This window comes from Amphiprion ocellaris, chromosome 8, assembly GCF_022539595.1.
Source record: "Amphiprion ocellaris isolate individual 3 ecotype Okinawa chromosome 8, ASM2253959v1, whole genome shotgun sequence".
NCBI lineage: Eukaryota > Metazoa > Chordata > Actinopteri > Pomacentridae > Amphiprion > Amphiprion ocellaris.
Genome location: NC_072773.1, coordinates 4,818,729 through 4,842,885, shown reverse-complemented (window position 1 = coordinate 4,842,885; position 24,157 = coordinate 4,818,729). Strand labels below are relative to the sequence as shown.

The window sequence follows — 24,157 nt, the reverse complement described above, 5'->3', positions numbered from 1 at the left end:
ACGGGGTGCAAAAACAGCAAATGCAAGTCTTAAATTTGCGCCAGGGGGGGCTTTAAGAGGTGAACAACCCCGAACTGTTTGTAGTTTGGTGGATTTGTGTGTGTTATAGACATGGAGAGATGGGCTCCAGTAGTTTTGTCCATATAAGGGGGGTAGGAATGTGGAGAGAGAGCAGCTATGAATGACTGATCTCCCTCTCACCCTCCCTCTATCTGCCCCCCCCTGTTTTTTCCTCTCTTGCGCTAAATCTTCTGCATTTCTGTTGCTGCTTTCGCACATAGCGTTCATGCATCAGTGTCTGTTCGGTGTTCGTCTGCATGCCGCTCACCTCCGGCTCAGACATAGCTGTGTTTCAGAGGCTGTCTGATCCCGATGACATCACCTTGTGTGTTACATGTGCGTGTTTGAGAAGTTTCTTGCTCAACCTGGTGACACCGTGTGAATTATGTGCATGACGTCAGAAAAACACAGGTACGATCCACACACCTGTGTGATTCATCTGCTGCGTGTGTGTGTCATCCGCATGATGAAATATAAGGTGACAGCCGTCCCCTTCACCTGCATCTGGACTGGATTCAGTGGAAACAGATGTTGAAAGAAACAAATAATGATGTCACCCCAGATGAGCGGCAGACGAAAATATTTGAAAATGATGCATTCCTTGTGGACTGTGCATGCGTGTTACTGCAAGCTACATAGATAAAGTGAGGGGCGATTGAAATCAGAAACCACTTCATGGGAGAGAAGAAGAAGAAAGCCGAGAAGAACGGGGGGGGCTTTCAAAATAAAGTATTTTGGGTGTTTGAGTTGACCCCTGCAATGTGATCCAGAGTTCACCCCTCTGCTTGTTCTTTCCTCTTGACTGTTCAGTTTGCTCTTTGCCATGCTATCACCATGTCTCTATGTATGGGAATGTTGGTTTGCTGGTTGGTTGGTCCACATCTTTGCCTAAGACTAAAGTTCCCACCAAGTAAGGATTGCTATAACATGAAACAGAATTCATGGTCCCCAGTGCTGGGCTATACCATCCTTCCATCCGTTTTTGTTTGTTTAACCGGGTTTGGGTCTTGATGGCAGCAGGCTAAGCAGGTCATTCCAGATGTCTATATTCCCAGTCAGGTTTTCCAGTTAGTCCACGGAGATCCTTAGGTCTTGGTCTACCCTGGGTTGAGTTTGGACAGGGAGGTAAGCAGTGAAGACAGATGGACCATGGGACGTTTTAGCTACTTACCAAAGTCCAGCTCTCTATGAGTCTTCTAACTCCCTTATCGGCCATATTTATAAAATCAAGGGTCAGGTTGAGGTGGCAGCAGGCTAAGCAGGGCATCAAGACATCCATTTCAACAGCAATATTTTCCTTTAACTCCTGGTGGATGCTGAGCTGTTCCCAGGCCAGATAAGATATGTACTACCACTGGGTATCCTCCCAATTAGACATGCCCGGAAATCCTCCAAAAGAAGGCACTAAGGAGACATCCCAGTTCGATACCTGAACCACCTCAGCTGACTTCTTTCAATGCTAAACAGCAGCGACTCTACTCCAAACTCCTTCCAGATGTCTGAACTCCTCAGCCTATCTCTAAGGCTGAATCCAGACATCCTACAGAGGACTCCCATTTCAATGTCCATAATTTCATTTTTTCAGTCACTACCCAGAGCTCATGACCATAGGTGAGGCTTGGAACCAAGATTGACTGGTAATTTGGGAACTTTGCCCTCCAGCTCCATTTCTCTTTTCACCACAACACTCTGGTACAACGGCAACATTAATGTCAATGCTGCACAAATCCATCTGTTGATCTCACGCTCCATTTTCCTGTTCCGAATAACTTCACCTCCTTTGCTTGGGGCAGCAGCTGACCCCTAACCCAGAGGGAGTAATCCACAAGTTTCCAGCAAAGAACCACAGCCTCAGACTTGGAGATGCTAACTCTTATTCTGGCTGCCTTGCAGTTGATGGCAAGTGTGCATCGAAAGTCACCATTTAATGAAGGCAACAAAACCACATCATCCACAATAAGCCCAGCAATAAGCCGACTTTGAGGTTCCCAAATTAGACATTACCTATGTACCAATCCATCACTAAATTTGAAGTTCTGAGGAACTGCTAATTTCAGACTAATGATCTAATAATCGATTCAAATTTATACAAGATCATGTGTCAACAACTAATGGATGGATAGTCATGAAAGACATTCAGACATTTATGTTTCCCTCCTGAATGAATACTTTGGTGACCTTTGCAGTTTATCTATTTATTACAACATAACCAAATACTTGTCAAACTGACATTCACATCAGCTGTACTTTGAAATAAAAGACACCTGAGGATTTGACTTAAAATCTAAATTCAGTTACAGGTGTAGTTTGTGATTCTGGAGAAACATTGCTGATATTTAGCTAGTTAGCATCTTTAGATAGTTAGCATGGACTAGATGTTCTGTCCCTCTCATACATACTGTCATTTATTTTAAAGTCTCTCAAGCAACTGTTAATAATTAGACAGTCCTAAACAATAGTCTCTCAAGCTAGTATCAGTTGACAAACAGGTCCAAATACGTAATGCAAATGTATCAAAATGTCAACGTAAAGGCTTATTCTCCAAAAATGTGAAACAAATGAAAGTATAAAATTACATAGTACCATATACCTCTTGGACTGTGCAGAATATGTTTACTTTGGGGCCATATGTTTTTCCTCTGCAGCCATATTTCTCCCGACCCATAATGCGACAGCTGCAGTCTGAATGACTCATCAAATTAAAACACTGCAATAAAGAGCATTACATTTTTAACCAAACATTACTTTTAAGGTGGCATATTTTACTCATACTTTAAATAGACATAATCTTTTTAACAAAACCTAACCCCTGAAACAACATTTATTAGATGTTTAATCAATTTGAATAACTATATGAATTCAAACATTAATAAAACTTTCCAGGCTGCACAGTGGCTTGGTGGTCAGCACTTTTGCTTTGCAGCTAGAACATTCCCGGTTCGTGTCTCCACCTTCCAGGGATCTTTCTGCATGGAGTTTGCATGTTCTCCCTGTTCATGTGTGGGTTTTCTCTGGGTTCTCCGGCTTCCTCCCACAGTCCAAAAATATGCTGAGGTTAATTGATTATTCTAAATTGCGCGTAGGTGTGAATGTGAGAGTGATTGTTTGTCTGTACAAAAGTTTGGGGTCACCCAGACAATTTCATATTTTCCATGAAAACTCACACTTTTATTCATATGCTAACATAACTGCACAAGGGTTTTCTAATCATCAATGAGCCTTTCAACACCATTAGCTAACACAATGTAGCATTAGAACACAGGAGTGATGGTTGCTGGAAATGTTCCTCTGTACCTCTATGGAGATATTCCATTAAAAATCAGCTGTTTCCAGCTAGAACAGTCATTTACCACATTAACTATGTCTAGACTGTGTTTCTGATCATTGAAATATCATCGTCATTGAAGAAAACTGCTTGTCTTTCAACAACATGGGCATTTCTAAGCGACCCCAAACCTTTGAACAGTAGTGTATATAAAATCTCAACAAAAACTGTCTCTCAGACAGTTACATAGCTGACTCTACCTTTAACTGAGCACTGAAATGCTTTGCAGTAATTGTTCTGGATCAAAATGTTAATGGACAGAAGTCAGTGCCATGAGGAGACAGAATAGCAGAGTAGATACGCTTTAAATAATGCAAAGATTTAAATTATTAGAAGAACAATCGGTGTTGTAGACCATGTGTTTCTGGTCAGAACCAGTATATTACAGGCTATATACACATACATATAGAGGTCTAAATACACTATAGCTCATTCTTTACTTCTCTCTGAAAGGCTCAAACATAGCAGGATTCAGGCAGACTGATGTGAGGGCTGCTCCTGCATGAACTGCATGGCATCATATGATCTCATTACTGAAGCAGCTGAGCCTGACATACAGACCTGCAGAGACACGACGAGCACAGACACACACAGACAGATAATCTGATTTAATACGCAGAACATAATTATGTATGTATTTTTTTTTACAGTCTTTGTCTTTACTGCCTTCTGAATTCTATTTAACGTCTTGTTTTTTGTCCAATTCCTGTCTTTTTTCTTTTGCAAACACATTTGTCATGCCATTATAAGAAAATAAAAACTGGGTCTGAGGTGGAATGGGATCATGTTCGAGTGCTCAGATAAGCTTCCTTTCTAGAGTTTGCTTGGAATCATTGCTCAATATATTTAAAAAACACACCAAGGCAAGCATTACACATGAACAGCATGAGAACCTCAACCTGCTGCTCCTCTGTGATGCCGACTAGTACGAGGTGAGCTGGAAAACAAATAGAAGTAATGATAAGGAAGACTAAAGGGGAGTGAGTCACCTGTTTATGTTTTCCTTGCTCTCGGTCACCATGACAACCCTTCAATTTCACTTCCCCGTCAACAACGTAGGCACCAAATGCCCATTCAGCAAAAAAATTCCCCTCCTGTTGCACAATCTGACAGAGTTCCAACAGACAAATCTATGTCGTCCTTCAGCCTCCAGGTGCTGCCTCAGTGCCAAATAATCAGCTGATTGTAGGGCTCTCCTGTCTTACAGCAATTGTTATTCTCAACAGATTCCATAAAAAGACCTAAACCAGTGTTGTGTTGATCCACTGGCCTTGCTTGTGGCTTCCTGCTTAGTCCACAGACTTCAGATTGGGGTAAAATCCCAACAGCGCCCTCTTAACTAGATGCTGAGAAGTTTTTTTTTTTTTAAAACATATGCAAACATTGTGGGTTAAAAATTCACAATAAAAAGAGCAAAAATTTACTTGTCTACTGTTTTGCAGATGTACAAACATATACAAACAGCTTTTTGAGCCTCATGCAACTGTTTAGATGTAATACCATAAGTGACCACTAGGGTAAAATTGGCGGCAATGCTAACTGACATCAAAATTACATGGATTTACATAAATTTTGTGAGACTTTTCACCATAACAACAACCAGTGCTTGCCTAAACTTTTCCCTGAGCTGGATCTTTAAGGTCCTATATTGTGTCCCTTTTTTCAGCAAAGTCTCACCTGTGCCCAAAATTCAAATTTTCAGCAAAAAACTCCTCTAGATGGTTCATTTTATACAAAATCAGCACATAAAGACCCAAAAGTCACTGTTAAAAGCTGTAAAATCACTGCAAAGACTCAAAAGCCCAACATGAAAACCTAAAAATCAACACAAAAAGAGACAAAATCTCTGCTAAAAAAAAAAGCAATATCTACCACAAGATGCAAAGTCCTCACAAAAAGATTTAAAACTACCACAAGAAAACAGAAGTCACTGCAAAAATGTTTCTCTCTACAGTCACAGTTTCTCGAGCACACCAGCTCACCTGTTACTCTGCACAAACACTGTAAAAAAGTTGGACTATTGTAGTAATTCAAGCATAGGTTTCAATTTAGGAACTGATTCTGTGGAGTAATAATGATACAGAAAGGTGCAGATTGTAAACCTATAGGATTGGAAATGTAAATCTGTGTTTTTGAGATAGTTATTGTCAGAAACGATGAGCGTAACCCCAATTTTTGGGGTATAAATGTAGACTATAAAGCCTTATATCACTGTCCACAAAAACACAGATAGGCACATTGTACCAATGTAAAACAAAAAAGTTTCTAAAAGAGGTAACTGCGCATTCTTGTTTTATAGATTAAGAAATTTAAATGACTAAACAAACAACAAATTAAACAAGACAAAGTTTCTGCATTATCAGTTATTTCAGTGAGTTTTTAACTATACAAAGCCTCAAATCAACCAGAATGCAGTTCATTCTTATGAGAACCTAAATGATCTGTGTTTGCAAAAAACTGCTCTTTCTTTTTTCATTATTTTTTTTTCCGGTGTGGAATAATTAGCCTCGAGGACTTTGAAAAATGTCAACTTTTATAGTGAATTACGGAGAGACTGGACTGTGCTCGCTAATAACAAGGGAAAACGCTAACTGGCTATTAAGCTGCTTGACTGTGTTGATGTTCTAATTGTGTACAAGGGGGTCCTCGACTTACATCGGAATTCCGTTCCTATGGCGCGATGTAACTCGATTTTTGCCGTAAGTCTGAGAACTCACATAATGTGACGTATGTGGAGTACAACTGGTGAATGTGAACAAAGCCGTCTTCCTCATATAGCGCCGTGTGACGACGTATTCGTCCGCTCCACTCACCAACTACTTACGTACGAAATTTGCTTTAAAGTTGCAAACGCTGTATGTCAGGATGATGGAACCAGACTTTCTTAATAAGTTTATGAGAGATGGTGATGTAACTACGAAATACCGTAGGCCGAGGACATCATAAACTGAGGACCTACTGCATATGCGTATTTAAAAAGAACCTTGTTTAGCTACTTTACCACATGCTAGCGGTATAACAGACAACTGTACAAAATTGTCTCGATATGCGAGATCCGAACATGTAGAAGTTTAAACTATTTTTCATACCTAAGCAGTTTTGGTGCGTAAACGTAACCAACCAGTGACTAAAAATAAAACTTACACGTTAATTTCATGAGACATGAAGCCCAGTCTCCTGGCAGAAAGTCTTGTGTAGAACCCCCTCTCCAACCTCCTAATGCTAATTCTGTAGCTCTTTGAAAGTCCAAAAGTTTCCTGCTACCTCATATTGTTACTTCAGAAAACACATTTCATTCAAAATGCAACTGACAACACAGCTTATTTGTATAGAAATGTCATTTTGACAATTTTTAAAAGTCATAATCCTACACTCGTGCACTTTTCCACTGAGCTCTACTGCAATGCAGACTTTAAGTGTTGTGCTATGGGTTCAATCTGTCTTTTGCCATCCATACTTCAGGAGGTGGATGAAGACAGACGTTGCTGCAGCTACGATAAACTTGAATTACCTTGGACCCTGTATTTGGACAGTTCACTCACACAGACACCATGTACGTCCCTGACACACTTCCGCTGTGAGAGTAGCACACAGGGTGTTAACAACCACACCCTCCTGCATTAGAAACACTGGTCAGCGGGTAGCTGTGTGTGTGTGTGAAGTTACATTACACAAGTTGTGAAGACAAAAATCTTTTTACACATTTACGTCGTGGGACTCTGCCTCCCTACAAGTCCCTGTAACGTAAATTATTACATTTTAGTATGATGAGTTGTTCTAAAAGTTTAGTTAATCATTACATTTCAGTCAGTAGTGTGTGTGTGTGTGTGTGTGTGTGTGTGTGTGTGTGTGTGTGTGTGTGTGTGTGTGTGTGTGTGTGTGTGTGAGGGTGTGGTTGGCAGAATGAGCAATGCAGTGCTGATAATGTATTTTTTCAAGCGAGCAGCATGCAGCTGAATAAACCACACAGAAGTCCTTGTTTTGACAACAGGATCATTGTTACCATCAGTGTGGTTTGCTCCACATGGGCTCTGCACAACTGATGCCACTAATAATTTATTGTCTTTCTCGAGATTTAAATTAACATTTCAACAATTCCTGGAAATCCTGTGGATGAAAAATAATTGATTACACTCTCATGTCTGGAGATGTGAGCCAGGAAAAGTGAGCATGAAAACAGGAAGCAACTGATAACATGAAGATGAACATAGAGAGCTGTGTCATCACATTGGTTTGTATCGGAGCTGCTTACAAGCCCAAGGGGCTGTGTTGTAATGAAGTTTACAAGCTCTAGCCTGCAACATGAGATCATCCTTTCTCCTCTTCATTCTGACATCTTTAACCTGTCAAAAGAAATGTCAGTGCTGCAGAGCTTAATTTGTGATTTGCAAGTGATGGTCAGTTGTGAATTGGGATCCTGTTTCTTGTGAAATAGACACCAGAACATACAGTTGATGCGATCTTTTCCTTAAGGAGCTAGAACCTCAGAATTAAGAAGCATGCTCAGGTATCTTGCACACTCTGAACCCACCAGCAGGCCTTAAAAGCATGTTATCTTTTTAAAAATGCCAAAATGGCCCCTTTTCCCCCAAGCTGGTTCCAGTGCAGCGCTAGTTCGGAGCCAGTGCCTGACTTTGCACCAGTTTTTTGTGTTTCCACCACCTAAGCATCGGCTCCAGGCTCCAAAACCTGGTGCTTAGCATGCACCAACTCTTTGCTGGGCCACAGTTAAGAACCGTCAGGGGCTGGGGGCGGGGTTATGGTGACCAATGAACAATGGCAGAAACACAGAACCACCATTTTTAAACAGCCGAGCAAGTAGCGTCTCTAATACAAGTCTAAAAAACTGATTCAAATGTTCAAATTAACACAGTGAAGTAATGAGGACTTGTAAAGTGAATCTATTTGCATAATTTAAAGGTAAAATGCTGATTAATATGAAATTATGAAGTAATTATGAACAGATTTTTTTGGGGTGATTTTTAGTTGTGCCTCAAACAAAACAAAGCATTTAGGGCTGTTGCAAATTATTACAGGTATTTTTTGTAAAACCCACCAGCAGCACTTAAAAGCATGTTATCTTTTTAAAAATGTCACACCATTCATCAGAGCTAGATAGTGTGAAAACAAAAAGAACCACCAGATTGTCAACTTTCCAACAGAACATGCAGTTCAGTTTGGAATATTTACCAACTCTAAGACTAAAATGTGGTATTTTATCAGAACCCATCCATCCATCCATCCATTATCTACACACCGTTTAATCCTCATTAGGGTCATGGGGGGTGGAGTCTATCCCAGCTGACTCAGGGTGAAGGCAGGAGACACCTGGACAGGTAACAGTCTAGCACAGGGATACATATACAGTTGACTAAAGCACCTGAGAGCCTCCAGGACGCTGCAGAAACATCACCTGGAAGGACACTGATTGGGAACATTTTCATCGATTCATTCCTCGACATGACCTCAATTTCCATGTAGGCTTCAGGTTTGTGGTTTATTGGTTGGTGCTGCACCTTTGAATCCAAATTTGGGTGAAGTAATGGTTCATTTGGGGTTTTAATTTAAGTTTTCTTCACATATTAACAGTTAAAACAGACATCACTGAGGTTGAATCTCAGTTTACAGTTTTGAACCTCAAAATAGGTTTAAAAGACATCTTATCTTGTCATATACAGACAAAAAATCCCACTCACAATGTAGAGTTACCAATTAACCTCAGCATGTTTCTTGACTGTGGGAGGAAGCTGGAGAAAGCCCACACATGGACATGGAGAACATGTAAACCCCATGCAGAAAGATCCTGAGACACAGGGATGTGAACTGGGGATTTTCTAGCTGCAAGGCAACAATGCTAACCACCACTCCACTGTGCAGCCCCTTCATCACAATCAGTTCTCATGTTAAAAAGAATGCCTGAAAATAAAACATTAACATGAACTAGACAGTAAAAATCCTAAAATTCTGAGCTCCTCTGGACAACTGAGAAGCCAAGAGTGACTCAGCGGTAAAACAAAAACTCCAGGGACTTTTCAGAGGACTTGAAGTGCAACTGTGCTTACAGAGAACAGATAGGAGACAAATGTGGAGACTCTGTAAAACCTAAGCAGAAAAATAATCTATGGAAAAAGTCACTTTGATCCAGTACTGGCAACATCTGTGTGCACTTGGGAGAATGTTGCATGTGACGATTCCAGGTTTTATCAAAGAATTCAACTTTTGTTCTTTGTTTTGTTTTTTATTTGGGGCATTATAATTGTCTAAAGATATTTTGTGTTCATCCTAGATCTAGTGATGGTTGTGCTGTTTCCATAGAGGTGCAGGACTTTATATTACACTGAAAAATAAATTTACAGTGAGTAAAAAAATGTGACAAGAGCAAAAAAAAAAAAAAAAACGCCAAAAAGCTAACATTAGCCGCTTTAACTACGTGATGCTAACAGATCTGGTCAATCAGCTGCAATCCTTTCTGAATTAGAGCACCTGAATTTAGCAGCTGACACCATAATGAGCCTTAAAAAATGATTGACTCAGTATTTGTAGAGAGAAATTGATGTTTTTGTGTCCAATTTAAGCCTGAGATTTTTTTCATTTTTGGTCAGTTGCTTCAAGTATTTCCTTATTGATTTTAGCCTTGAGTTGCAGCCAGCTTGGCTCCATCCAAACCTAAAAAGTCTCTGTAGAACTAGTTAATAAATAACATCAAGGATTTTGTGAAGTAGACTGACTCCAGCACCCAACAAACACACTTTGTCTGGACTGAGAAGTAATCTATTGATAATAAGTAAGCTTTAGAGGAAAAGAGGAGATATGTTTTTCCAGTTTTTGAGCTATTTTTCAGCTATTTAACTTTGTTTTCCAGTATCTATATGAAGCTAAGCTAATGGCATCGGCATCTAGCTTCATGTTAAATGTATATAAAGGGTATTAATCTTCTCATTTAAACTGCAGTAAAACACTGATTGAGTGCATTTCAGGTCATTATCTACTATGTTCCTGCTTGTTAACAGAACAGAAGTGTGTTTTTTGAAGCTTGGATGTAAATGGAAAATTTTGCCCCACTTTTATGTCTTGTCTGAAAACCCATGAGGCTATTTCTGTTGCAGTGTGTGTGTCTCGGTGTCTCTAAGTGTCTGTCATTGGTCACCAGAAACAGGCACAAACTCTACAACCATTTTTGGTCCTCGCTCCTTTTCCATCGTCACGCCGTCATCGCCGGTCTTCACACACAAGAAAAGTCTGGAGGAGAGTCAGACGAAACTGAGGGACCAGAAAAGATAGAGAGCTGCTTTCTGACCTTCACATGTGCAGAGTTGGGACGTTATCTTAACTAAAACCCCCTTTTAGACGTGCGTTCCTTCCTGTTAATCTCACACTATTTGCATGCATCAGCTTCACGTCTGAAAGAATACTTTGCTCATTTTTCTGTGACGGTTTACAGTCACACTAGGGTGGATCTAGTTTGATTTCCGTGTCATTTTCAACACGACACAAGCCCAAACTGTCACATTTACAGTTGAACTTGGAGTCGTGTGAAAGGATTTGGCTTTTTTTTTTTTTGAATTTCAGCATCAGTATTCATCCAAAAAACATCACAGAGAGCAAAAGATGCAATTTGTGTACTAAAATAAGACAACTTTACTCTACAATTTTCACATCTATCAGTTACATTATCATCGCACATGGACAGAGTTTACAGAAATGTAAATCATACTCGATATAAACTAAAGGTTATTAGGTATTTGAAGTATTGTGTGTCACCTAATGTAGAATAGAACAATCAGACAACATTTTTAAATGTACAGTAAAGAATGTTCAAGTAAAAAAAAATTAAAAATCTAGTGGAAAAATCATGTGTATTCTATGAAAACAGTGAAATGGCTTAACTGGTGTGTTAAGAACTTTAAAAACAGTAGTGTGAGTGATGTTGCACTTCTGGATATTACTGAACATATATGGAAATGTAATGATTTAAAGTAGTACAAAAAGTACATATAATGTGCAGCTGTATGTAAACATTTGTAGGTTCACTATATACAATACTGTTCCAAGGTTTGGGGTCACTTAGAAATGCCCTTATTTTTCAAAGAAAAACTTTTTTTTCAATGAAGATAACATTAAATGAATGATAAATCCAGTCTAGACATAGTTAATGTGGTAAATGACTATTCTAGCTGGAAACAGCTGATTTTTAATGGAATATCTCCATAGAGGTAGAGGAACATTTCCAGCAACCATCACTCCTGTGTTCTAATGCTACATTGTGTTAGCTAATGGTGTTGAAAGGCTCATTGATGATTAGAAAACACTTGTGCAGTTATGTTAGCACATGGATAAAAGTGTGAGGTTTCATGGAAAACATGAAATTGTCTGAGTGACCCCAAACTTATGGTAGTGTATAAATACAAGGTGCCAAAGGAATGGAAAGTGCAAAAGACACAGATATACTGTAAATGTAACCGTAACTATTTAACAGTTTAGACTGTTAAATCTCTTGGAGTGAAGTTGCAATGACTTCTTACATAAAAGTGGCTTCAGTCTAAATGCCATCACTCTAACAGACGGATGAAGCCAGCAATGTTACATATCTCACGTCTGAAAATGGCTTCAGATATCTGTTTTGTGTTTTTGTTACCAATGAGTGTTTCACAACTTGAAAGATGTGAAGATGTGTGAGGACACCAACCATGATGCCAGGACCGATGGGACAGAGTAAATCCTCCATGTCCTTCTCTGACCCCCACAGCGTTCAACAGTCTTTGTAATGTTGAGTGATGTCAGACTGAGCCGTAACAACAAAGTCAAGATTCCTCAGCTGGAGAACAACATTTGTTTTGCATTAACTTTAGATATGAGCTCATTGTTCCTTTTTAGGAATTAGCAAAGTAGGGCACAGTGCAGCAGTGACTGTGGATGTGTGGTACACTGGTGCCCCCTAGAGGTCACTGGATAGAATGCATTGACCTGCTGCAGTGAAGTTCACCTTTTCTGCGTCACACAAAGACACAGCGGGTGGAACCAAAGATCTCAAATATGGAACAACATATGGAATGATGTAGTAAACAAAAAATGTGACATAAGTCAAAACATGTTTTATATTTTAGATTCTTCCAAATATCCACCATTTGCTTTGATTACTGCTTTGTACACTCTTGGCTTTCTCTCCATGAGCTTCATGAGGTAGAACCTGAAATGGTTTTCACTTCACAGGTGTTCATTTTCAAGGTTCATTTTGTGCATTTCTTGCCTTCTTTTCGTAATGAGGTTGTTACCATCAGTTGTGTTGTGCAGAAGTCAGGTTGGTCCACCGTTGACAGCCCTATTTGACAACTGTTAGAATCCATATTATGGCAATAACTATAATTGACTGAGTACAGAGAAACAACAGTCCATCATTACTTTAAGAACTGAAGGTCAGTCAGTCTTGAAAACTGCAAAAAGAAAGCAAGAAATTCCACAAATTAACCTTGATAAGTCACACCTGTGTAGTGATCAAAGCAAAGACTGGCTATTTTGAGGAATCTAAAATATAAAACATGTTTTGACATTTTTCACACTTTTTTGTTTACTACATAATTCCATGTGTGTTCATTCATAGTTTTGATGCCTTCAGTGAGAATCTACAATGTAAATAGTCATGAAAATAAGGAAAAACCATTAAATGAGAAGGTGTGTCCAAACTTTTGACTGGTAGTGTATTTGTGCTACACCATTGATATGTGCATTAATGTTATTTTCTACATCCAGCTAATTTTTCATGAGCAATTTCTGAATATAAACACAGAGGAATCACTGCTCTTGAATATATTTTGTGTATTTTTGCTTTCTACTGATGTTCTCTACACATTTTCACAATCCCCTTTTGCTGAAAATCTGCAAATATTCCTGCTGTGGGATTAAAAAAGGTTTATCTTGTCTTACTTTATCTTGTCAAAAAAGTTAAAAATGCTTGGCCCAGTATATAAATACAACATCCCATATAACATGGCATCTGAATACACATACAAAACAAAGCCCAGAGGATGAAAAACAACAAAAATCTGTGAGGATTTATAGCCATCATCTGAAATTAAAGAGTTTTGGTCCTGAATCGGAGAACATGTGTATAAAGTTCAGCACAGGTTTGAAGTTGCGTTTGAGTCCTGAAGTCTGAAAAACTACGACAGCTGGTAATTATTTCAATGTCCTTTTTTTTCTTAAAGAGAAGAACCGAAGCGAGCACCACCTATCAATTTAAATAACCCTAATACTAGTTTAACTGCTCGACAATCTCACAGAGAACCTCAGCACAAGAGTGCTGCAGGAGTCATAAAATGAAAACAATAATAATATATGTGGCTTTTGTGTTTAGTTATGTTTCAGTCAAAGTTAGAGCAACATCAGTTAAAAAAAAGTTATTATTGCACAAATGCACCATGTTTGTATTGATGAAAATTACTCCTGAGGTAAGAGTCCCCCTTTTAACGATTTTATATTTTGTTTAAAAATAAGAAAAATGGAGTCTGGCATGATTTAATTACGCTCTAAATTTGTCCAGCTATATTGTATTCATATTAACAATACATTTATTTTAAAAGAAAATGAATATTGTTCTTTAAGGGCTAAATTTCAGTTAAGGTTGATGTAACGTGGCTGTGAAGTAATGTCGCGTAAAACTACATTTCCCAGCATTCAATTGAAGCCCGTCAGCGGCGGTTAAATAAATTTTACTAATCTCATATTTAAATATTTTTTATATATAAACTAATTTATACCACAAAGGCACATTATGAAGAAAAAATAAGGTAGTAATAAATATAAAATATGCTAAATCCGAACAGGTCGTGTCCATGTGACGAAGCGGAAGCAGCTTCAGCTTCCTTTCCTCCATTAGGTGAGTGCGTGGTGGGAGCGCGTTTTCTTCGGCTCTCCATCAAACTGGCAAATTAAGTTATTTTTAGCCAATCCGAGCCCCGATTTAACAAAGTAACGCGTCTTTATTTGTTAATTCACAGATCGCAACCATGGGCCGCCGACCAGCCCGCTGGTAAGTCCTCTTCTTTGTGGTTTCAGAGCCGGGCCGAGGGAGCCGCAGTCGGAGGAAAATGGCAGCGGCTCCGGGTCCGCACCATGTGGACTGTATGAGGGCAACCCGGCAGGCCTCTAGACACACTGTGGTTCAGTAATAGCATTAAAACACCTATCTTTCTCCTAACTGTTAATGTTAGCTGTAATGAATGCAAGTATACCCCGAAAATGTCACAGTGTCACTTCGCTGATACGTAGCGCTAGCTTGTTACGGTAACGTTAGCCAGCATTAAGCTAACGCTGACGCTAAACTCCCAAACCTAACTTCTACTAAAATCTACGTTACACCTGCGGTTCAGAAAGCTTTGTAATGTCAGGTTAATAGTGTGTTTTGCTTTCTGTAAGCAAACTGCTTTAATGTAGTCCTGTGAATGTTTTGGCTGTTACAAGCGAGCCACTTTAAACATCAGAAAAGCACTTGTAATATATCTGTTAGTTCCAAACATCACTCTGACAAATAGTTCCTCTACAGTTTAATTTATATTGTAGGCCAAGAATTGTTATGAAATATTACTTCTGGATAGCAGGACTGTGATGTTGACATTTAAGACTTTGGGAGCCTTAAGATGAATATACCTCTCAGATTAAAATTAAGTTCTAATCAAAATGTTGTGAAAATTGTATAATTTCCTTCGTGCCATAGAGCTCCACTGCTGATAAAAACTAATGATCAGGGACCCCACTGTTGCACTGAGACACATGTACCTTATTACAAAAACGCACTGTAGGTCAGTGGTTGTGTCTAAATTGGGTCTTTTATAAAAAGTAAGAATAAAGTAGCCGTCATTTGTTGTCCCATTATATGTTAAAATTGATCAAAAATGTTGCAGATATTATTCAAATGATAAATTAAGGAGCAGTAACATTGTGTGTTGGAAAGCTTTCCACTAACTACATATAGAACGTGACCTCTTTAAAGTAATTATCTTTAATAGCTGCAGGTGGCCCAGTAATAATAAACACATTTAATTGTTTTATATAAATTGCTTAGACAAAGTCTAAGGCACAAACAAGTTTGAGAACCTGCACTAAATGTGATGTCAATGTGGGCTAATCACAGAAGGAAATTGGGCCTTAATGACCTTAATTAGTGAGAATCAAAGCTCCTTACATTTTGTAGGAAGTTTTACTCTGAAATTACTGGAAAATGGTGCAGTTGTCAGATTAAGTCCAAACTCTGCTGGATGCAATGTGTCAAGATCCTAAAAACGCCGCTGCTGTAGGTTATTTTGACTCAGTCCTGCCTCTCCAAGGGAAATGTGCCGTTGAAGTTAGTCCTCAGCAAATGCATAATGTCCTCTTGTTTAACAAATGTTTGTTTAAAAGTACAATGTCCATTTGCCAGGACATTTCAGGACCTATTTTAAAAAGCAGCTATATTTCCTAGCTGTTTGAATCATAGAATGAATGAGTTTGAGGTTGCAGAAAGAAAAGGCTCAGACAACCACAGAGTTTTAAATAAAAAGACTCTTTAACCATGTGCACCTCAACAAGCAGTGTATTTATCGTTTTCCTCATCACATTTGTCACTGTAGTTAAAATTTTCACTGCAATATAAAGTCCTGTCCTTCATTTATTTTTGTTTTTTAAATGACACCTGTCGATTAGAAAGATTTTGATAAAATAGAATTTTAAAGTTAAATTAATTATCCTGAGTGAACCTCCAATCACACATGATTAGTTTAAGGACCATAGGAAAAATTAAAAATCGGACAATTTTTTATTTATTTTTAAAACAATAACATGTCGTACTAACCCATCTGTAGGTTTAGTGTTCAGAAGGTTAATAAGATTTATTGACTGAAAGATTAAATCAGATAGAACTAAACTAGTATGGCTAAAAGGTTCCACTTTGTGTCCCCCACAGCTATCGCTACTGCAAGAACAAGCCATACCCCAAGTCCCGTTTCTGCAGGGGTGTACCTGGTAAGCTATAGGACTCTTTACTCATCATTAGTGTTGACTTCAAAATGTAGAAAGTCAGTGTGTAGTAGCTGCTTTTTTTGGACCTTTAATTAATATGATGCTATTTTGACTTAAACGTAATCGTGTGGCAGCGGTCTGTTGTTTTTTCCTGCAGTCTATTAAGCCGACCAGTTCTGCTCATGTGCGGTTGTGGTGTGCAAAGGCTGCAGACAGCGACTCTTTGGTTGTGTATGTCCTCAGCTGGGAGGTGCTGAGTGCTTTAAGGGACCACTGAGACAAACTAGCATCGTTGCTTTTGGATAATCCATCGCCTCCTTCTTTTGCTGTTACTGTTAGTGGCGCTGATCTGAACGTCTGAGTGTAAATCCAGCTCTCTTAGATGTGACTGTATAGTTTTAAGAGCTGTTACTAAACTGTTGCCCGTTTCTTTTTTCTGCTGTGTGTAGATCCCAAGATCAGGATCTTCGACTTGGGCAGGAAGAAGGCCAAGGTAGATGAGTTCCCTCTGTGCGGCCACATGGTCTCTGATGAGTACGAGCAGCTGTCTTCAGAAGGTGAGCAGTCGAGGCGTCAGGACCAAACTTGCAGATGTACATGAGACCAGACACCAGTTTTTCATTTATTTTGCCAACTACTACTACTGTCACCAAAGAGGATTAGCAACTGTTCTTCATCATATCATTAGAAATGGAATTGTTGGAGTCTTTTTGGACTTAATAAAACATAAACAGTTCAGAACTTCTCCTGGAGCTTCACAGACTTCTGGGGTGCAGTTTGATTAATCCATGAATTGATAAATGGGGGAGAAACAATCTGAAGATGAACATGATGATGAATACAGTCTCATTTTTCCCTTCCTCTCATGTGATTATGTGCCTATACATGGATGTATGTTTTGGGATATGAAGTGTATTGTGTAGTTTTTTTATATGCAGAAATAGAGTTATGTTTATTAGGAGCTTTCTGCTGTGCATGTAAAGAAACTCTACATACATAAATGTACAGTATGCATATGAGTGTCCATTACTTCAGGTGTTTTGATGTAAATGTGTGGATACATAAAGTATGTAGGAAACATTTGCATGTGTGTTTTAATAAGGTTTTGGTCGTTCAGAGGAGGGTTTGATGCCGTTTTTCATGTGTAGTTGTACATTGAGGTGAGCTGTTGTACATCCATCATGCAGAAATACTAGTGTCACATATATTCTACTGTCTGTCGCCTCTGCAGCTCTGGAAGCTGCCCGTATCTGTGCTAACAAGTACATGGTGAAGACCTGCGGTAAGGACGGTTTCCACATCCGTATGCGTCTGCATCCCTTCCACGTCATCCGTATCAACAAAATGTTATCCTGCGCTGGAGCTGATAGGTGAGAATCTTTCGTCTTTGTATAATTCTTGCTTAAGCTTCTCATCATTAAAAGGCTAAATATGTGATGATTTGGAATTTAGACTCTGTATTCATATGCATGGCACAAATGTAAATGTGTGAAATGACTTTTTCTTCCTGGAGGTTTCAGCTAAGTGCTGTCTTAACACACTGATGTTTCGGTAACGTTCTGTTCTCGTGTCCACCTCCTGGTTCTCAGGCTCCAGACTGGTATGCGCGGTGCTTTCGGTAAACCCCAGGGCACCGTGGCCCGTGTGCACATCGGTCAGGTGATCATGTCTGTGCGTACCAAGGCCCAGAACAAGGAGCACGTGGTCGAGGCTCTGCGCAGAGCCAAGTTCAAGTTCCCCGGTCGCCAGAAGGTAATGCTCAAACCTTGTTGATGGCGATTTTGTTTTGCTCCGGACGCACACTAGCTGAGTTAGTGTGTGTCTGTAATGCTATCTGGTACAGCTCTGCAGTCTATTAAGCCGACCAGTTCTGCTCATGTGCGGTTGTGGTGTGCAAAGGCTGCAGACAGCGACTCTTTGGTTGTGTATGTCCTCAGCTGGGAGGTGCTGAGTGCTTTAAGGGACCACTGACACAAAGTTCCTTCAGCCAATTGCAGCTGGCCTTTAATTATGCTAATTCTGAGCCTGGATTGACTTCTGACTTTGCTCTTACCTACAGATTCATATTTCCAAGAAGTATGGCTTCACCAAGTTCAACGCCTGCGACTTTGACGACATGATGGCCGAGAAGCGTCTGATTCCCGACGGCTGTGGGGTGAAGTACATCCCCAGCAGAGGCCCTCTGTCCCGCTGGAAGGCTCTGCACGCCAACTAGAGCTGCTGCTGCTGCAAGCTTTCTGTCAACACACAAACAATAAAAGAGGGTTTGATTACAAAAGTGATTGTGGTCGTGGCTTTGATTTCCACTTATCAGGATGAATATACTATGAAACTGTATCCAGACTCTGATCTTCAGTAGGACGTACGCTTCTACTGGAAAGGTGAACCCTGCAGTTCTGGACAAAGATTGATATTTGTCACATTTAGCAGATTTATCATCCCTCATTTTCCCACTCTTACCTTTCCCTTGTCCTATCCACAAACACGAATGTGCACAAGATGTGCTGGAAAAGTGTTTTGTGTCCTCTTAGTTTCACATTTACAGAGCCAGGGGTGTGTACAAACACCAGATTTTTGTTTTTTAGCTCTGACAAATCATACAGTGGGACTGAGGAAATATTTACTGAACTGAACTTAGTGTCTTGGATTAAAATACCTCTAGTGAGAATTTATGTAAATGGACACATAAGCAACACATCAGTTGTATTAAGGCTGAACTAAAATGCAGTTTCAGAATGTGCATTGCTGTGTGATTAACCTAAAAAAGCAATGATCCAAGTTAAAGTGCGTAAAGTCCACAGGCCTTTTCTGTGTTATTTTAAGTGCATAATAGTCGGAAAGGTATCAGGCCTGAGTGGTTTCATAAAATGCTATACTGAAATCTGACAGTCCTAACAGCAAAGGAATAAATTTAGCTTCTGTTTTTGTTAAACTGTTCAGTGTACAAACTACTTCCTTTGAGGCACAAACTGTAGTCCCTGGTGTCCAACCCATCAAAATGCAAGATCTGGAAACAGTTTCCCCACAATGCTTCTTAAAAAATGTTTTTTGTTCATTAAACACATCTCACAGATAAATGTCCATGTGTCCTAAACTTCCCATTTGAAACAAGAAGGTTTTCGAAAAGTCAAGCCTGATCTGATGATAACACGCTCCATGCATAGTAATTATTATTTAAAATATGTTGATTAAAAAAATTTTTCCACAATTACAAGAGGCATCAATGAAAAAAATAATACCAAAAAAGGAGATTTAAATTTCATTTTAATTGTTTGATTTGAGATTCAGTTTGGTCATCAGGGGGTGAGACGAGAGAAAAATGACATTTTAGGGGAAACTTCAGACTTACTTGGCATTTTCAAAAATATTTTCAAACATTCTTTTCTCCTAGTTCTTTTTTTTTTTAGATTTGTTCTCAACACAAGTAAATTTTACACAACTGCATGTTTTAGTGTTTTGTACATGGATTATTTGAAATTTGATGGGTGGGACGTAAAATATCCTCCAATTCTGGAATGACCCTTATGCTAGTGGACTTATTTAAAGACAAGTGACAAAATAAGAATTCTGTTACTTTAAAGATTTAACAGCAACCTCAACAACCACTGGATCCTAGAACAACCTCAAAATTGTGGTTGGACCATAGACTGTATATAAAGAGTCTACGAGCTGGACTGTGTTTTAGCGCCTTCTGTTGCTATATGTGAAATACTGTCATGATTCATTTCCTCCGACAGTAAAACGGCTTTTCATCGAAAAAAACTTAAGCTGTGTGACGGTGACTCTGCACCTTCAAAGGGATGAAATATTCTGTGAAGAACATTTAAACACAGTAAAAACTTCACTTGCTAGGACAACATCAAGTTTCTCATTTGGGTTGTTTTTCTCAAATCATCAAATTTTCAGAACAGTTTCTGCTCATCCATCTCCATCTTGATATGCCATGAAGTTTTATATCCATCCATCCATCCATTATCTATACACCGCTTAATCCTCATTAGGGTCATGGGGGGGGTGGAGTCTATCCCAGCTGACTCAGGTGAAGGCAGGGGACACCCTAGACAGGTCACCAGTCTGTCACAGGACTACATACAGAGACAAACAATCACTCTCACATTCACACCTACGGGCAATTTAGAATAATCAATTAACCTCAGCATATTTTTGGACTGTGGGAGGAAGCCGGAGTACCCGGAGAAAACCCACGCATGCACAGGGAGAACATGCAAACTCCATGCAGAAAGATCCCGGGAAAGCCGGGACGTGAACCAGGGATCTTCTAGCTGCAAGGCGAAAGTGCTAACCACTACGCCACTGTGCAGCCCGAAGTTTTATATCATAAACTATAAATATTTTTAAAGATAATTGTGATTTTTTTAAAGCTTGATATACCAAATACTTTGTGAGACAATTTTGGATTATAAAAACTGCCTGCCGACCCGCTTTAAGTACATTTATTTGTGCATTAATGTTTGAGGCTAAATTTAAACCAAAATATCTCAGGAACTCATTAAGACACCAAGTCTTCACATGGATCAGAAAGAATGGAGGGCATATTGCAAGGTCTGCAGAACATATCGCAAGGGATTCAAATTGAAAGATAACTAGGGATGTCCGATAATATCTTCCCACCGAAGTTATCGGCCCGATATTGGAATAAAAATGTAACATCAGTCAGTATTGTTATTGATTAGTTTTTTTTTTGCTTGTCATGAAAAACTGATTAAATAAAGCCTGGATTTCACCGGCATTTACTGGACTCATAGAAGGAGGAAGAGAGGGAGAGAGTGAACTGTTGTTTCAGACAATTAGAAAAAAAGGTCATTTTTTCCATAACTAAAGTTGAAGTAGTTTTCATATTTTGCACAATGTTTACATTTGGAAAACCTTGTTGCATTTGAGAACGCATCCGATGGGGCATCACAATAAAATTAGGCATGATGTGTTAATTCCATGACAGGAGATACGTCATGTTGCCTAAAATTAGTTAAACATATTGGTATCGGTTGATACCGGATTTGGAAATTGGGAGTTGGACAATATTGGCAAAAAAAAAAAACAGCCAATATCATACATCCTAAGGATAGTGCATTTAAAATAATTCCCACTAGAGGAGACCACACAGATGTAAAAGAACCTTTACAATAAGTTAATCATTGTGTTTGTTTCTACTGATATTTTGGACATAATTTGGTCAATAATTGTTTCCTTTTAGAGGCTCTTGAAGTACACTTTAGGCCTCCAGATATTTGAAACTACAACAGATAATTTAACTTTTTCCTGTAAATTTCTGCTTTCACATGGATGCAGTACTACCAGAGGAGCAGTTCAATATATTACCTGCTATTCCAAACATCATTTCACTCTACTCAGTCAGTAAACTGAAATAGAACTTCAGATAAATATGTAAATTCTTGTTAAATTGAAAAACTATGTTGAATCAGTTCATACACTACCGTTCAAAAGTTTGGGGTCACTTAGAAATGTCCTTGTTATTAAAAGAAAAGCATTTTTTAAAATGAAGATAACATTAAATGAATGATAGATCCAGTGTAGACCTTGTTAATGTGGTAAATGACTATTGTAGCTGGAAACAGCTGATTTTTAATGGAATATCTCCATAGAGGTACAGAGGAACATTTCCAGCAACCATCACTCCTGTGTTCTAATGCTACATTGTGTTAGCTAATGGTGATGAAAGGCTAATTGATGATTAGAAAACCCTTGTGCAGTTATGTTAGCACATGGATAAAAGTGTGAAACTGACTGGATGACCCCAAACTTTTAAACAGTAGTGTGTATATATATGATATATATACTGCAAATCTTAAAGTTTATTTATTTCAGCGTACAGGACTAGACACAATTCAAACTCTAAAAGCTATAGATAGATATTAAAATCAGCTGGAATGCTGCACCATCATGTAAAACTGTTGCCGAAACAATTTAGAAAATAACCTGATGAAAACGAAAAAGCTTTGAATTTCTTGAGGTTCCTGTGTTTCATAAAAACAAAGATTAAAAGTGATTTTTCCCTTTAATTTAATCGTATAATTTCCAGTGATACAATCAGATGAGTAGTCCTAAGGTCCAGTCTTTAAATGTTGCTGTTGGAACGCTGGATTAACCCTTTGCAACTTGCCTGTTTTTCCTGCTCTCTAGTAAAGAGCCAGCTGTTCACACTGAGGTACAACTATTTCTTGGTGACATTTAGACTGTGTACCTTATATTCCCAGTGATGTCCTACACATCTCCAGATGGGACAAGTGAAAAGGATTTTTTTGTGCTGAATGCCTGCTGAAATGTTCCCATCTTCTAAGCCCTGATGCTGCAGAGACTGATCTCACTTTGTGTGGACTTGATACTTGAATACTTTTTACTTTCTTTCAAGAAAATGTAAATTAATGACGGTAGCATTGCTGACACTGCAAAACTGTGTTCAGGCATTATGTTCTGTCTTTTTTCTGAGTTTAAAGTTGTTCTTCAGTCTTTAATCAAAACATTTTAAAAATTTTCTCTGTGTATTGGTTATTTATCAAGATTTTTCTTCCATATTTTAAAATGGTTTAGATGCAACTGTACACTAATGATTACTTTAGAATATGGGTGGATATATAGCTGAGGGACTTTAGAAGTCCATGGGATATATCTTGCATACATTTTTATTAAAAGTGACAACAAATGAATGTTTTTTATGTTCATTATGATCATGTCTTGACGAATTCCATAATTATTCATTATTATTATCTCCTCCCTGCACGTGCCTGTAAATCGTCGTTAAGCACAAAATGTGATTTGACTCTTTTAGTTGTGTGATTGGACTGGAGTTACAAGGTGAACTTCCATCGGCCCCTTTTGCACTTGAACTTTATCTGGACCTTTTGCAGACTGACCTGATCGCTAGAAAGCTCTGAAAGCCGGAAAGCATCTGGAAACCGACCTTCCTGAAGACCAACCTCAGCGGATCACCGAGAAAAGAAGAAGAAGAACCAGAACCAGCCGGAGAAAGCAGCAGTTGGATAGAAGCACCTGCAGTAATTCAGGTAAGAAAATTCATTTCATGCTTTTCCTGCGTCTCACGCATCCTGATCTCTGTGGACACTTTGAAAGCAGCTTCAGTCCGAAGATGAGAATAATTTGTTGAATTTAAAGTCTGTTAATCCTCCTGTTGTCTTCATTTACGGACACGAAAAAATACTGTTTCCTTGTCTGAAAAAAATCCCCAAATTTCGGAAAATTTGCAAAACTTTCAGGAAGAAAATCAAATCCCAACAATTCCTTAAAAGTTTCCCTTAAAAGTTTTGTGAAAAATAAAATCCCCCGAATTTGGAAAGAAAATTCTTGTCAAATTCAAAAAAGAGTAAAAATCTTCCAAAAAATCCTAAAAATATCTAAAGTGATTACATGTATATCAGTAAAACTTGTAATATTTTCTTGATCTTTGATTGTGAAGGTTCTTAAGAAACATTTTTTTAACATTTCTTTTTTTCCACCAAAATAAAAAAAAGTTGAAAATGTGGAAGTTTTATTTCTTTTCTTTCACATTTGACGTTGAAAGTTTTGAGGAAAATGGCAACTGGACTATTTTTCGTAAATGTTGAGAATCTGATCTGTTCTGACCCCTGAAGTTCCTCAGAAGCTCTTCTTTCTAATGTAAAGTTTATTTCATGTGATGTGGTTCTTTGGTTTGTTTGTGCTGAGACCAGTAATATGACTCGTTTACACGGGAACTGTTAGAAAACAGGGAAAAGCTCTGAATATTGTCCACATCAAACATCTTTA

The 24,157-nt window shown here is 38.6% G+C and overlaps 1 protein-coding gene and 2 non-coding genes across 3 annotated transcripts; all 3 read left to right on the top strand.

The window, feature by feature from the left end:
- Positions 1-14,311: 14,311 nt before the first annotated feature.
- Positions 14,312-18,657, top strand: rpl10 (ribosomal protein L10). The gene is made up of 6 exons (XM_023265176.3): positions 14,312-14,411; positions 16,320-16,378; positions 16,825-16,932; positions 17,607-17,745; positions 17,965-18,127; positions 18,435-18,657. The coding sequence occupies exons 1-6, from the start codon at positions 14,389-14,391 to the stop codon at positions 18,588-18,590; spliced, it is 648 nt and encodes a 215-aa protein (XP_023120944.1). The 5' UTR covers positions 14,312-14,388; the 3' UTR covers positions 18,591-18,657.
- LOC111565164 (small nucleolar RNA SNORA70) lies at positions 16,527-16,659 on the top strand. Its single transcript, XR_002745851.1, has one exon. It is a non-coding gene; the product is annotated as a small nucleolar RNA SNORA70 (small nucleolar RNA).
- LOC111565165 (small nucleolar RNA SNORA70) lies at positions 18,221-18,353 on the top strand. Its single transcript, XR_002745852.1, has one exon. It is a non-coding gene; the product is annotated as a small nucleolar RNA SNORA70 (small nucleolar RNA).
- Positions 18,658-24,157: the final 5,500 nt, after the last annotated feature.

Excerpts from the sequence above, each read along its gene's own strand:
- rpl10 (XM_023265176.3), top strand. The coding sequence starts at position 14,389 with ATGGGCCGCCGACCAGCCCGCTG. Across the intron at positions 16,933-17,606 it reads CGAGCAGCTGTCTTCAGAAG|CTCTGGAAGCTGCCCGTATC; the intron begins GTGAGCAGTCGA and ends TCGCCTCTGCAG. Across the intron at positions 17,746-17,964 it reads TCCTGCGCTGGAGCTGATAG|GCTCCAGACTGGTATGCGCG; the intron begins GTGAGAATCTTT and ends CCTGGTTCTCAG.